This window comes from Gigantopelta aegis, chromosome 15 (assembly GCF_016097555.1).
Source record: "Gigantopelta aegis isolate Gae_Host chromosome 15, Gae_host_genome, whole genome shotgun sequence".
Taxonomy (NCBI): Eukaryota; Metazoa; Mollusca; class Gastropoda; order Neomphalida; family Peltospiridae; genus Gigantopelta; species Gigantopelta aegis.
In genome coordinates this window covers 41,680,221-41,696,424 of record NC_054713.1, presented here as the reverse complement: position 1 = coordinate 41,696,424, position 16,204 = coordinate 41,680,221, and the positions used below count along the sequence as shown (strand labels likewise).

Sequence of the window (16,204 nt, the reverse complement as noted above, 5' to 3'; positions counted from 1 at the left end):
TACCGCGGGTCACTCCCGGCAATTCCCGAAGCTGCAGCAACCGAAGTGCTATCCTCCGAGGGCCTACCGGGAGTTTCCGAAGGCTGCTTCGGGTCTGGTCATCTGTTACCGCCAGTTGGCTTGATGCGTACGTGCTATTTTGCCAGTTCGCTCAGAAAAGGATGATGATGACAACTAGTTTAACGTGCCCATATACCACTAGGGTTTCGAACACGCCCATCCCGAGTCCGACCTCCGATAAGATCGATGGCCTGACTCGGGATGGAGGGGAGGGGGTGGGGTTAAAAATGGGCAGAATTTTGAAAATAGCAATTAGTAATAGTTAATAGATTAAACAAAAAGAAAAAAGGTTACAAGCCAAAAATAAAAAAGAATTGACTGCTCGGCCGAATATTTATATAATTTGGAGTATTTTAGAAGGACAGTCCAAAATTAAATAAGAGAAAGTAGAGAGGATCGGACTATTTAATAATATTTTAAAAAAAAAGTAATTTCGACATAAAATTTGGAACGCAGATCTAAAAGTCCGATCGATATGTCTACGCGAGTGGCCTCGTTAAGGCCGTTTGGGTGCACAGCTTAAAGGGACATTCCTGAGTTTGCTGCTATGTTTAAGATGTTATCGACTAACAGAGACATTTTAACGATTGTAATTACATATCAAATATATTTTTCTGCATAAATTATTAATGGCTGTATATTAAACGTATTTCTGGTCGTTCTAATATTTGTACTAGGTTAAATTTCATTTTATTTCCCAAAAAAGATTTTTTCGTACGTACGAAATTATTTGAAGACAAACTCCAGTTTGGGCTTCTTATAAATATTGAGAGGACCAGAAACATATTGAATATACAGACACTGATATTCTAAACAAGAAAATATATTTAATATGTAAGTTTAATCGTAGAAATATTTTATTAGTCGGAAAAATATTACAATGCAGCAAACTCGGGAATGTCCCTTTAAAGGGACGAGATGGGTTGCATCCCGTCAAGAAAACCCCTAGATTGACAGTCGATAGACGTTGAAGGTGTAGTGCTGTGCTGAAATACAGATCTTGAGAAGCCGGATCCGTCTGAACGAGAGAGAGTATCAGACTAGGGTATAGTCCAGTCGTCATGGGTTGGTATAGTGGTGCGGACGGGCCCGACTCCGGAGGATACGAGATGGTATCACTATAAAGCAAGGTAAAGTCTAGAAAAAGAGTAGTAGGGGCCGACCCCACTTCCTATTTCTTCTTAGAGTGGGGCGGTCAATCTTCCAGTGCTGCTAGGACAGGCTCGGAAATGTAGAGACTAAACGCGAACAACCGTGGCGTCATACGAGTCACGAAAAAAAAAAAGTCGACAGTCAGACTGAGAAATGACGTGGAGGCAAGGAATCTCGCTAAAAAAGAATCCAACCTGGTGGTGCAGGCTGTCGAAACGAGAAGCGTTCCAGAGTTCAATCAGTGCCAATGGCCGCATACATCCCAGTAGAAAACTTCATTTTGCTGACAAAAACAACGAAATGAAGGACCCCAAGTCGAGCACACGAAAGCACGTGCAGTGTGCACAAGGGAAACAAACACGTCTTACCGCGTGGAGCTCCAGACTGGGAATGCTCAGAAAAGGAATCGAAACTGGCTTCACTGCTCGGAGCGCGGACGCAATCGTAGCCCCGCACCAGTGTTTTTTTTAGCTATCTCGATCCCCGTTTCGATGACTTCCTGACTTTCAACATTTACAGCGGCATCGGCCCGGGGACTGAAAGATTTATTGATAAGACGGTGTATGGACCCCGCCAAGGCCAAGCTCTGGCTAGGGCCGGGTCCAAACGCCTCTAGATAATTACTACGAGCTAGCCTATTTGATAGGTTGTTATTGTCATTTTCTGTGGGTACAGCCGTACACTCTTTAAACAACACAGCAACCTCATCGCCACAATCAGGGTGGGGCCTCAAACTCGGTACTGACCCCAGGGCAGCAAAGAGGGCGTCACAAGTAGTTTGCATGAACGTTTGTCCATTTGACAGCCTAGAGTAAAAAAATACTGTCTTCTTGAACGTCCCTCAAGGTGCTTTATTTTGCATATCCTTTATGGTATGTTGCAAAAATTCTAACCCATAGGTGGTGGGGTCAAAATTGCCGAACATTATCATCCTCAAACCCGGTACATTTTGAATTTCTTTTCTAGGTGTAATTATTTTTGGACATGATTTTGACTGGTTATGAGGAGTTGGAGAGGAGGCACCACTGAGAGCGGCGAAGGGGTTGCTGGTTGGAACGGCATAAATTTTAGTACCGCTAGTATTGTCTAGCCTACTACTCTCACCTTGAGTGTTCTTCTGTACTGAAGCTCCCCGCCGAGCAGCAGGAACCTTCCCTTTCCTTTGCTCTTCCAAAAGGAGTCCCGGGGGTGGGGTCGGTGATCTCGGTGTGGTTGGCTGCTCGGCCGAGAGTGTTGGTGAATTTGGAGTTGGGGCACTTACCTCACACTTGTCCACAACAAACACAGAATCATTTCCATCTTTATTACCAAAACTATACTCCAACTTCTCATTTGTCACCCCCAAGCTGTTAGATACATAACAAAACTCCGACCGGTTAGGGCTGGAAGCAGAACGGTTATCACCGGCCGGGTCGGTGATTCTGCTAACCTCCAATTCACGGTCAAAGGCGAGTTGGCGGGCGAGGTTATCACTGTTGCAAAATCCCCTCCCCCCGGGCAGGCACCCCCCTCAGATATTTTTCAACCGTGAAGGAGAGGCCACCATCAGGGAGTGGGGTGTCACATCTGGCGCGCTTCGACGGTGTTGACGAAAGCGGTGCAGTTTGATAGGATACCCTTGTGTCCCCCCAGCGGGTCCCACGTCATGCGGTCCACCCTAGCGATGTGGGACACGTCAGGCAATTCCGACCTATCCGACCTGTCAAGGAAGGATGTGCCGGACAAGTTGGCTCTATCGGTAGCCAACTGCACCGCAATAGTATTTAAACTCCTGTCCAACTTTGCTAACACATTATCAACATCTTTATGACACGACATGGTTGGAACAGGAAATAGAAAATTATTATTAACCCATGTTCACACCTGGCACGTATCTAGCAATAATTGCCAAGGTCACAACACAATGTAAACAGACAGTATAGCCCCGGTATCTATTTACTAAGTACAAAACACCACAACAGACTTACAAACTTGTACACACTTGCGGAATACTTCAAGCTGATAGTAAACAATAATTAAAGTGTATAGAGAACTAAATAATTAACAATATGGCTTAATTTCTTCACATTAATTACACACCGCCATTCTCGCCGACCGCCATATTGGAATCCCGCAAACTCTTTAAAGAGAGTATGTTTGCCAAATCTCGTTGACGTCATATTTAGTACAAACGAAGTCATTGGTTGTTAGCTTGAACTCGTCAAATAATATTGTACGTTACACCAATACATGATAATTTTTCTGTGAGAAATTACGATTTTTATTTGCCCGTTTACGAGTGCCCGCTGAGGTAATAAAGGAATTCACTGACCAGATGAAACACGATTTTATGACAACCAGCCGTTTGACGCTAACACTAAGTCTTCCTAGGCTGACTTTTGGGTTACACATTAAACCGAATGACCACTTCGGGAACCAGATAAAATAGTTTGCAAACGCTTAGCGAAAAACAACTTGCTGAAATTAGCCCAGCCCAAAGTTCAGCCAGCAAAAGTTTCGCTAACGTTCGTGAACAAAAAAAAAGAAAAATATGTTTTATTTAACGACGCACTCAACACATTTTATTTACAGTTATATGGCGTCAGACATATGGTTAAGGACCACACAGATTTTGAGAGGAAACCCGCTGTCGCCACTACATGGGCTACTCTTTCCGATTAGCAGCAAGGGATCTTTTATTTGCGCTTCCCACAGGCAGGATAGCACAAACCATGGCCTTTGTTGAACCAGTTATGGATCACTGGTCGATGCAAGTGGTTTACACCTACCCACTGAGCCTTGCGGAGCACTCACTCAGGGTTTGGAGTCGGTACTGGATTAAAAATCCTATGCCTCGACTGGGATCCGAACCCAGTACCTACCAGCCTGTAGACCGATGGCCTAACCACGACGCCACCGAGGCCGGTCGTTCGCGAACAATTTGGTTGGTTGCCAACGTAGCCATTTGGTTTACCGTGAAGAGCATAAACCAGTCTAGCGGGCGTTTTCCCGCTCAGTCTGGTTGAACGCATCCCAGGTCTAAGTTCAGACAGTCGCTTTTCGCTAAAGGTTTGTAAACTATGTTCACTGGTTCCCGAAGTGCTCATTCTGTTTTGAATAGTAATTATACGAAATCTCGATATTCTGACGAAGCTATTTACAAATTATGCTTATATAATGCTGTATTAGACTAAAGCCTCAGAGATCTTTATGATTTATCAGTTTAATATCCTGCAACTAAAAACATGCTATCGCGGCTATTTAAATACATTATTCTTTGAGAACATGTTGTTGTTATGGAAACCTCCATTTAAAAAAAGATAGCACCAAAACGTTGCTGAATAATAGATTAATCAAATCAGATTACTAAGTCGGAAACCTGGGTTTATTTTTATATCACGACTCTTCTCCGAAAGGGGCCGTTGAACAATTACGTAACGACCAATTTGACATTTTTTAAATACTTCATGGCGGATCGGGGAACTATTTTATCAGGCAACTAACGGGAAAATGGTACGTGGACCAACTCGTCAACGGGGGTGGTGGTGGTTGTGGTGGTGGTGGGGTGGGGGTGGGGGTGGGGGTGGTAAAGCGTAACACATTGAGCACTGGAATATTTTTATGTGGGGACGGGACCGTGGTCCCCAGCCCTTGGATCTGTTTCTGTACTACCTTGCTCGATTCACCGCCAGCCCTACCCCTTATTGGTATTGATATGTGGAGTAAATGTCTGATAACCAAATGTTTGATATCCAATAGCCGATGATTAATAAATCATTGTGCTCTAGTGGTGTCGGTAAACAAAACAAACGTTTTAGTTGTCTTTGACGAACTCAGACTTGTCTTTTTAAGTACCTTATGACCTCCTGTACTTAAACTTGTATCCAACCCCCATCCCAGTTTCTATGTTGGGTGTATACTACCAAATCAAATCCCATAGACGACAATAGTAACATATGCGGCTAAAACTCCTACCTGCAACGTATCAACCGACATAAACGCCACGGATATAAATACTACCACCCCTTACACTTAAAGTGAATCAGAAAAAAATGGGGGTCAAGCTGCTCGTTTCTGAGATAACGGGTAGCGTCTATGACTACCCTAGTTTCGCACAAAATTTGAGTACTTTTTTTTACAGGTACTCCATACATGTTTCAAGCACAAGGCTACTTGACACATTGGTACTAGATGAAATAAAACTGCACATTTATTTTACCCAGATGAAACTATTATTTTTTACAACCAACACACTCACATTTATAACCAATCACAGGACTTGTGGTGTTCACTTCTCTATCAAACGTTCGGTGCACCTCGAACTTTGACCCAGCCGGAAGTTATTTGGTATAGTACTACCTGTTATAATGACATTTGAACAATATTATTAGATTTTCTCCTGTCAATTATGTTTGTTTTATTTGGTAATGAATGTTAGATTTAAAAAGAAAATCATTTGTTAAAAAATTAAATAGCAATTCTGGCAAACATTTTGTTTTTGCATTAAAATCACCAAGTAACATTAATGGACTTTATTTATTTCATTTTCAATAATAGAAAATGTATTTTCGTTGTAATAAGGGGAATTTATTGGGGGGAATATAAAGGATACCAATCAGGGATTTGGAATGAATGAATGTTTAACGACACCTCAGCACGAAAAATACATCGGCTATTGGGTGTCAAACTATGGTAATGCAAACAAATAAGGTGATGATCAACATCAATATAAATATTCAAGAGTTAAATAAAAACAGTATAAAGAACTGTGCAAAAATACAAATATCACAGACAGATACGGACTTTTACTCAAAATTTCAATTTGTGCTGTATTGGCCATTCTCAAAGAGAATGTTACACCCCTGCACCACGGTGAGGTTACAGCACGCGCAGGGAACACCTGGGATTTGGAGCAAAGATACAAATTCTGATTTGTGAGTTGACATCAGTATTGAGAATGGTGACTAACTCATCTTTGATTCCAACAGCTATGCCACCAGAAGGCCGTAGTTTGTTTTTGTGGTTTCAGGTAAACGCTATAACCAGGTAGAATAATTTTAGTCTCAGTAAAGCACAAGCTATCATATTTGAGTATATTTTCAACAAATCCGGGGATCAATAATTTGCTTCTGAGCCCACATACATTTAAACTAAGAAAATGTATATATTTAATATTAATTATTTTCTTTTGCTGGTCTGTATTTATTGTATTTCTATCCGTTTATCAGACACATTGTCAATAACACCAATGGAATAGTTTGACAGTATGTGATACAAAGTTCATATTTGGGAAAGATATATTTGCAGATTTGTTAGGATAGTTGTCATTTAGTATACCAAAGTTATTATTCGAAATATTGTTAATAATACCACAGGCATGGTTGTCAACAGGTGTTACAGAGTTGATAAATGAGGTAAGTACATTTTTGGGAACATCTCTGGAAAAGTGCTCAACATGTATGACATTTTTCATACTTGAAGAAGATATATCATGACTAATAACCTCATCACTAAAAAGGTTATCATCATGTAATGCACAGTTCACAACTGGGGTAAGTACATTTCTAAGAATATCCCTGGGATGGTTGTCATCATGTGGTACACAGTTCATAACCGGGGTAAGTACATTTCTAAAAGTAGCAATGGGATAGTTGTCATCATGCGATATACAGTTATTGTTTTTAGTAACATCATCATCACTAGGATGTCTATCACCATGTGTTACAAAGTTCATACTAAGAGAAAGTGGATTGTTTCTAGTAATATCACCATCACTAGGATGTCTATCACCATGTTTTATATAGTTCATACTAAGAGAAAGTGGATTGTTTCTAGTAATATCATCCTCACTGGGTTTGTTATCATCATGTGTTACATAGTTCATACTAACAGAAAGTGGATTGTTTCTAGTAATATCATCATCACTAGGTATGTTATCACCATGTGTTACATAGTTCATACTATGAGAAAGTGGATTGTTTCTAGTAATATCGTCATCACTAGGTTTGTTATCACCATGCGTTACGTAGTTCATACTAAGAGAAAGTGGATTGTTTCTAGTAATATCATCATCACTAGGATGGTTATCACCATGTGTTACATAGTTCATACTAAGAGAAAGTGGATTGCTAACCCACTGTCCTGGACAGACAGCCCAGATAGCTGAGGTGCGTGCCCAGGACAACGTGCTTGAACCTTATTTGGATATAAGCACGAAAATAAGTTGAAATGAAATTAAACATTCATCACTGCTTCTACTACACTGATAATTTCTTTTGTTACATGCACCACATTTCAACTTTTCACAAAACGTTTTTATATGACCAGTTTGTTTACAAAAAGTACACTCTGAAGCCATAACATCTGAGTCTGACGGGCAGTTCCAGCATACTTTGGTTTTACCAGTGTGTTCTCCTAGAAAACCCATGGGTTCTTTTGCAGTATCAAACCTCACAGTTTATGGAAGAGATTTTATATTTTCTGGAAATTTCATCATCACATAACTTGTTCCATAACAATATGGGAAGTCTAGCATGTTTTCGCCTTATAATGTCAGGTTTTACTTCAGTCGTGTATTCTTTTAGTCTAGTAACAATGTCCTCATAAGTTACATATGCTGGTAAATGAATAAATGATACAAACACTGTGTCAGAAAACAAATAAAATTATGTTCATCAAAAGAAAAAACTATCGACAGCTAACCTTGCATTTTCTTCAGAATCAAACGTCAGATACAGAATATTAGCATATTTGGGAACAATCGCCAAAACTGTATTTACACCAGTAAGTTCTTCCAAAGTTTTGTATATATCATCAATCGTGTATTTTAAATTATCCATCACATCGATACAAACTGTACATTTCTTCTTGTAACTCTCACCCGATATGTAAAAATGTATATTACAATACTGACAGTACACAACTTTTTGTATTATAAATTCAAATTACTTGCATGACAACAAAGAAAAAAAGAAATAAATATTTTATTTAACGACGCACTCAACACATTTTATTTACGGTTATACGGTCAGACATATGGTTAAGGACCACACAGATATTGAGAGAGGAAACCCGCTGTCGCCACTTCATGGGCTACTCTTTTCTATTAGCAGAAAGGGATCTCTTATATGCACCATACCACAGACAGGGTAGTATATACCACGGCCTTTGTTACGCCAGTTGTGGAGCACTGGCTGGAACGAGATGCATGACAACAAAAGAAAAATCCATATCTTCTAATGAAAACCTCCAAAAAATACCAACAGCTCTCTGAAAAACGTATGATCACCAAAACTACACAACAGAAAGTAATTTCCGCTGACGTAATCCCTACGCCACCGAGACCGGTATAGGAAATTAATCTTCGTTTTGGAGACAAGTGAAACATATTATTGAAACAAATGGTTAAATTACGTGTTTCTTGTTCATTGTGCTTCTGTCTGAACGCTACATACTCTATGTTTTAATTTCAGTTGTTGGAATATTCATACTACTGGCAAAAATGCAAAGAGGCATCCGGCAAATGTCTTCGTCAGTCATTGAGCTCTGGAAGGAAACTCTCACAGATTGTTCACAAGTTTGTGTCAAGGAACTCGCGTGCTGGGGAATTAACTTTGACTCCACGCAATCTGATGCCGGTCCTGACGTCAATAACTGCCAGATGCTTGTCAGTGCGAATGGAACACAACAAAGAGAAAGCACGTGGGAATATCATGGCGTCTTGAAATGAACATTTTGGTATTCTTAGAGAGCACTCGTGATTTTGGTTGTGTACACCTGTCTTACCAAATTCGCTGCTGCATTTAAAAGATGGCATAATGATATATGTCCTTTTTAGCCTAAATATAAAAAAAACCTGTTTGTAAATTGACACAATGAAGGCTTAACACAAATAAAATGCTTTCTTGTTGTACATGGTGAAGTCAAACGATTTACTTCGGTACAACAACAATTCAATCTAGATGGCAACTATGTATTACATTTTATACTAATTAACTACATTCCAAAATACTGGCTTCGTAGAATAAAAGGTCATAGATTAAATATGGAAATAATTGAAAATGATACATTAATAACACCAATACAAAAGAATAAAGACAGCAAATTTATATGCAATATGTATGTTATACTAATTCAATGGTATTTAAACAAAATATTTGTTGCAAATCGTCAACAGTCATCGAAACCGTGTTACTGCAATGTTTGAACTTTTATGTGACAATCGTAGCCGATGTTTTTGTCGAATTTATACACGATATATTAACAACGAATACTTACCTGAATAAATGTAGCATACAATCAGATAGTCTATGCACTTTTTGCTCTAATGAAGCGGAGTCGCTAGAACCTTTATTGTTCATGTGTAATCACACAAGACGGTTCTGGGTATGCTAGTATTTTAAAAACTGGTTTAAGATCAAAACAAATACCATCATGAATTTAGACATATGTGTTAAACTCTCTCTCTCTCTCTCTCTCTCTCTCTCTCTCTCTCTCTCTCTCTCTCTCTCTCTCTCTCTCTCTCTCTCTCTCTCTCTCTCTCTCGTAGTCACACAAGGAAGTAGATAAAAGTGTATATATATAATTATTTTATTAGTTTTATTTGTTTCTTTTTAATTTATTTCTATTTGTAATTTATAGGTTAAAACTCCTTACACCACATTTCTGTTGCATTTACCTGTATATTGTTAAGATAACTTGTTTTATAGTTGCCATTATTATTTTACTTTTATCATTTTCATTTCATAACTTTATTTTATTTATGCTTTCAAGTTTATTATACCACATGCTAGTATTTTAAAAAACTGGTTTAAGATCAAAACAAATACCATCATGAATTTAGACACATATGTGTTAAAATCCTCTCTCTCTCTCTCTCCTCACAGATTCCTGCATTTCTCTGAATGCTTTTATACATTCACACTTCATGCTTCAGTTCTCTGTCACATGATTCCTGCATTTCTCTGAATGCTTCATACATTCGACTTCATGCTTCTCTGTTTAATTTAGATTGTCATTAAAATATTAATTGCATTGTGTGTTCACCCATTACTATAATAAACTATTTGAATTTATCTAGTAGTTGTTTTATTAAATTAAAATTCAGTTTTCTTATAACTGATAGTACAAGAATGAGGATGTTTGATAGATAACATTTCAATACGGTTTAAAGATGTGTATATACTGGAGAGATTGTATCCGTTTTACACATTACAGTTAACATCATCCCATTGGTCAAAGTAACTTAAAAGTGTCGTCAAGGATCATCCTATGAGATGACGTCACTATACATTGGTACTTTGTATTATCGAACAGCATTGCTCAAGAAACAAAAACAAAGAATGTATCATAAAATATTTGTGTTGTGTTTTATTATTACTTTTTTTATTAATAATTTCAGACAAGAGGTGGTGGGCCTAGAGTCGAAATTTCCGCCCCTGAGGGTGTTCTTTTTCTATCCCACATGATAGCACATTATGTTGTTTTTGTAATCCATTCTGTAAACAAACTTATTTTACACGAACAGACAGAGATGGCTGAAAAAATTAACTTTTCATTTGCCCATTTTATTATAAATAAACTACACTGCCATATATGTTGTGTTTGTTTCATATGTTAATAAAACGTTAAAACTACAAAATAACAAAATAGTTTTTATAATTATTTGTGTAACACAATATTGATCAAAAGCTATTTTCTGATGATCTCAGATCACCAAAGTACATTAATATGACGCCGTATATTACCAGAGATGTTATAGTGCCCATGTTAAACGCATTCAAGTCGTAGCTTATGAAATATAGAAATATTTTTCATAATTTTCGTTCTTGGTTAGATGTATGTCCTATAAAGCTAATGATGAGAGAACTAAGTTTCAGATTAAATGCATGGCTATGAAGGAATATTGTTGGACATGAAGGCAAAACTGTTTTTGTCATCCGTTTTGTCAAACAGTTTGATTTACAGGACACACCCGATTATTTTATTATAATCATTTTTAATATCCCCAGACACATAAAGACATATATATATCCAACACCTTTCTTCTTTATTATTATTTTTAATGTCCCCAGACCGTTGGGCTGTGTCAGGGTTGGGGTGCTCTAACATACCACCTTACAATATATTCTTCATGATTTACATATTAATTAGTCTATAATATAATCCTAAAAACAATTAAACTACATGTACACAGCTATACATATGCAATGAGACAGTCTTTCCTTTATCTTGAACTTTGAAAGGAAAGTCAATGGAGTGGTAATACTATAAAAGAATAGAAGAAACAAAAAAGTAAAATCGAATGTGTTCAGATTCAACAAAATAAGCGATGACTAGGAGATTACTTTCAAACCAACAGTTTGTTTTTCCTTCATCCGCTTACGAAGTTTATCTGGATTAGTTATCTTTTAAAGTCTTTGTTCTGGTTATGAGAAAAACACAGTTGCATAATGCATAAAGTTTAAGTAAACATCCACCTGTTTGAGAGTTGCCATAATAACTAGAATCAATTTTAATCAAACAATTATGTTTTGAAACTCTTTTGCCGTTCCATATTATCCAGTCGATTGTTTAGAATAACGAAAGAGATTAAAGACGGATAATTACATCCTGTACTTTTGGTCATTCAAAGGTTTAATGAATTATTCTAATAATTAACAAGATGTATACAAGCCAGGATTCTGCTTGGAGCCAGTCCAGCCCATGCAGTTGTACTGGTTGGAACAACTCTTCGAAGAAGACGCGCGAATAAGATAATTTTGCTCGATGGACTGGTTTTGGGTCGTTCTTTCAAGAGATATCAATATCCTCGATTCATTCACTGCTTGTGTAAGTTTGTGTTTTTATTTCGTTAATTTATATTTTAATTTGCTTCATTATTTTTTATTATTAAACAATATCTATTAAATGTTTAATTTATCTATTATATCCTCTTGATTCATTCACTAAGTTTCTACTTTTTATTTCGTTTGATTGTTGTTACATTTTAAAATATTAAAAATTTAATTAGATGTATCTTATATATGTACATATAAAATATGTATGTTAACTACAGCTACAAAAAGCGAGTGAGGGGATGACAAACAGAGAGATAGGGAAAGAGAGAACGAGAGAAAAAAAATGTTTTATTTAACGACGCACTCAACACCATTTTATTTACGGTTATATGGCGTCAGACATATGGTTAAGGACCACACAGATTTTGAGAGGAAACCCACTGTCGCCACTTCATGGGCGACTCTTCCGATTAGCAGCAAGGGATCTTTTATTTGCGCTTCCCACAGGCAGGATAGCACAAACCATGGCCTTTGTTGAACCAGTTATGGATCACTGGTCGGTGCAAGTGGTTTACACCTACCCATTGAGCCTTGCGGGGAGAGAGAGAGAGAGAGAGAGAGAGAGAGAGAGAGAGAGAGAGAGAGAGAGAGAGAGAGAGAGAGAGAGAGAGAGAGAGAGAGAGAGAGACAGACAGACAGACAGACAGAGATAAAGAGACAGAGAATATGTTGATTTTTGTTTTGTAGTATCCTGAAGAGAAACCAGACTACATATTGATGACCTAAACCTTACAATGAAGACCTGTTTCGCTCTCATTGCAGTTTGGATTGCTATAATCCCAGGTGAGTTCAGTAAGTCAATGACTTTCAAGTTGGGGGCGTTTGGTGTGCTTTGAGAGGTAAAACTTACGAACGTTTGAAAGAGCACCTAAATTTTTAAAATTGTCTTAATATTCCTGAAAACGTATGAACCGTTATAATAAAATTTAGGAATTCGAACCACTATGTATCTGTTGAATCTGGGCGTTGCAATAACGTTCTATTCGGAGATAGACTATGTACTAATTGCGATGAAACCGATACAGGAGACGACTTTCATTATATATATATATATATATATATATATATATATATATATATATATATATATATATGTACGTGTGTGTGTGTGTGTGTGTGTGTGTGTGTGTGTGTGTGTGTGTGTGTGTGCTAATTGCGATGAATATATATATATATATATATATATATACTCTGTCAAAATAGCAACGCATAGGCGAAATATTCATGTAATTATCTCTTTAATACATAGTGGCATAATTTCGTTATTTATGATCGTATCACAATCAAAGTTGACATGTGTATGTGACAATGTTCGTGCTATGGACTGACGGCAGTGGATGCGTTTTCGTCATCAAACAGCGTCGCACGAGGGCGCTGAAATCAGTACCTTGTGTGGCACCAGCAGCAGCAATCACTGCGCGACATCTCCTTGGCTTAGACTGAATGAGTCTCTGAATCCGGGCACGTGGAATCCTAGCCCATTCGTCCTGCAGTGAATGTGACAGTTGCGGAAACATCTGAGGCTCTGGGTCACGCTGGCGTACACGTCTCTCCAGTTCGTCCCATAGATGTTCAATGGGGTTGAGATCTGGCTAGATATTTGGTTTACATCATTATTATGACGAATGTGCCATCCTGTCATTTATTTATTTACTTATAGTTTTACAATGTACCTCATATGCCGCTGAATTACGACCAAAGTTTAAAGTTCAGTTCAGTTCAGTCGAGAGAATGCCGAAAAGAAAACCCGCTGCCGCCACGTATACTCAGCACGTAAAATGGACACTAAGTTTAGTTAATCTACAAATCTGTAACACATCTGGATAAAGTGTGAAACAAGAGTCTGTGACGTTTAATTGGCGAAATACCATTAAAATAGACTAAAACTCTACTCTAAAACTGTTATTTTTCAGACGCATGTGCGGGTTTTTTTTTTTAATATGTAAAATGCATTTTGTGATATTAAAAACACCAGGATGACCAGAAACACGGATGTACATAAATGCTTAATTTAAACAATAATATATATATAAAGTATGATTTCAATTATCAAAAACGGCTATAATAGTGAAAAAGATTTCTTAGTGTTTAAAAACTACAACCTGTTACTTTAATGACCAGTAGATATTCACGGCTTTTGTCGTTTAGGGACTGAACTGAACTTTATTTACACCTAGGTCGTAGTCTACGGCATATGAGGATATATATTCATACATAAGTCAATATAATTGTTACAAGATGGGTGTACATAAATGTACAGAAATACAATAAATACATAAATACAAAAAATACACAGAATATCAGCCAAAGGATTTGAAATTATTTATAATTAGACTACAAAATATAGAAACTTTTCTAAGGATATCAGCTTTCTTAGAGTTGAATAATTTATCAAATTTATATATATTTGGTTTAGACTGACAGAAAGATGGTAAGTAACGCTTTCTTTCATTCTTGAAAAACATACATGTAAATATATAATGAAATTCATCTCCGATAACGTAGGGGCGGGACGTACCCCAGTGGTAAAGCGCTTGCTTGATGCTCGGTCGGTTTAGGATTAATCCCCGTCGGTGGCCCTATTGGGCTATTTCTCGTTCCAACCAGTGCACCACGACTGGTGTAACACGGACCGTGGTATATACTATCCTGTCTGTGTGATGGTGTATATAACAGATCCCTTGCGGCTAATCAAAAAGAGTAGCACATGAAGTGGCGACAGCGGGTTTCCTCTCTCTATGTATCTGTGTGGTCCTTAACCATATGTCTGATGCCATATAACCATAAATAAAATGTGTTGAGTATGTCGTTAAATAAAACATTTCCTTCCTTCCGATATCGTAATTATTACACAATGAACATATTCTATTTTGTAGTGGTACATTCTTCCATTTCCCCGTTTCAATTAGCAGATTATGGTTTGATAATCTGAAGCCTAATAATGGACACCAATGTTTTCTCTCTATAATTGTGATATATGTCTCATATTCAACAGTATTGTTAAATAATTTATAATTTGAAGCTTTGGATGAGTTATCAATATAAGTATACCATGATTGTAAGTGTTGATCTGTAAGCTTTGTATTAATATAAGTTTTCAACATGGAAGCACTAGTAATAGCATTGCATTGCGATAACCATAATATATGAACAACCAACATCATCTAAAACAGATTTAACATACATAATCCATTTGTGATTATAAAAGTTCTTATTAATATCATTCAGAGTAAAATAAAAAGAACAATAGACGTATGAATTAAAGAATCACTGAATAATTCGTCTATTCCGTGGTATGTACTTTCCTATCAACGACAACAGAGACATCCACCTTAACATCCACAGAGATGGCGACAACACAGGCATCCACCTCACCATCCACATCGTCAACAACAACAACAGAGACAGCCACCTTAACATCCACAGAGATGGCGACATCACAGGCATCCACCTCACCATCCACATCGTCAACAACAACAACAGAGACATCCACCGTAACATCCACAGACATGGCGACAACACAGGCATCCACCTCACCATCCACAGCGTCAACGACAACAGAGGCATCCACCTTAACATACACAGAGATGGCGACAACACAAGAATCCACCTCACCATCCACAGGGTCAACGACAACAGAGACATCCACCTTAACATCCACAGAGATGGCGACAACACAGGCATCCACCTTACAATCCACAGCGTCAACGACAACAGAGACATCCACCTTAACATCCACGGAGATGGCGACAACACAGGCATCCACCTCGCCATCCACAGCGTCAACGACAACAGAGACATCCACCTTAACATCCACAGAGATGGCGACAACACAGGCATCCACCTCGCCACCCACAGCGTCAACGACAACAGAGACATCCACCTTAACATCCACAGAGATGGCGACAACACAGGCATCCACCTCGCCATCTACAGCTTCAACAACACAGACATCCACCTTAACATCCACAGAGATGGCGACAACACAGGCATCCACCTCGCCACCCACAGCGTCAACGACAACAGAGACATCCACCTTAACATCCACAGAGATGGCGACAACACAGGCATCCACCTCGCCACCCACAGCGTCAACGACAACAGAGACATCCACCTTAACATCCACAGAGATGGCGACAACACAGGAATCCACCTCACCATCCACAGCATCAACG

General features: G+C 38.2%; 1 protein-coding gene across 1 annotated transcript in view; it reads left to right on the top strand.

Annotated features, from left to right (window-relative positions):
- Positions 1–15,324: 15,324 nt before the first annotated feature.
- Positions 15,325–16,204, top strand: part of LOC121389835 (GATA zinc finger domain-containing protein 14-like) — a 7,906-nt gene continuing 7,026 nt past the window's right edge. Inside the window, exon 1 of the mRNA XM_041521484.1 lies at positions 15,325–16,195. Coding sequence (XP_041377418.1) covers positions 15,325–16,195 — 871 coding nt within the window. The remainder of the gene's footprint in view (positions 16,196–16,204) is intronic.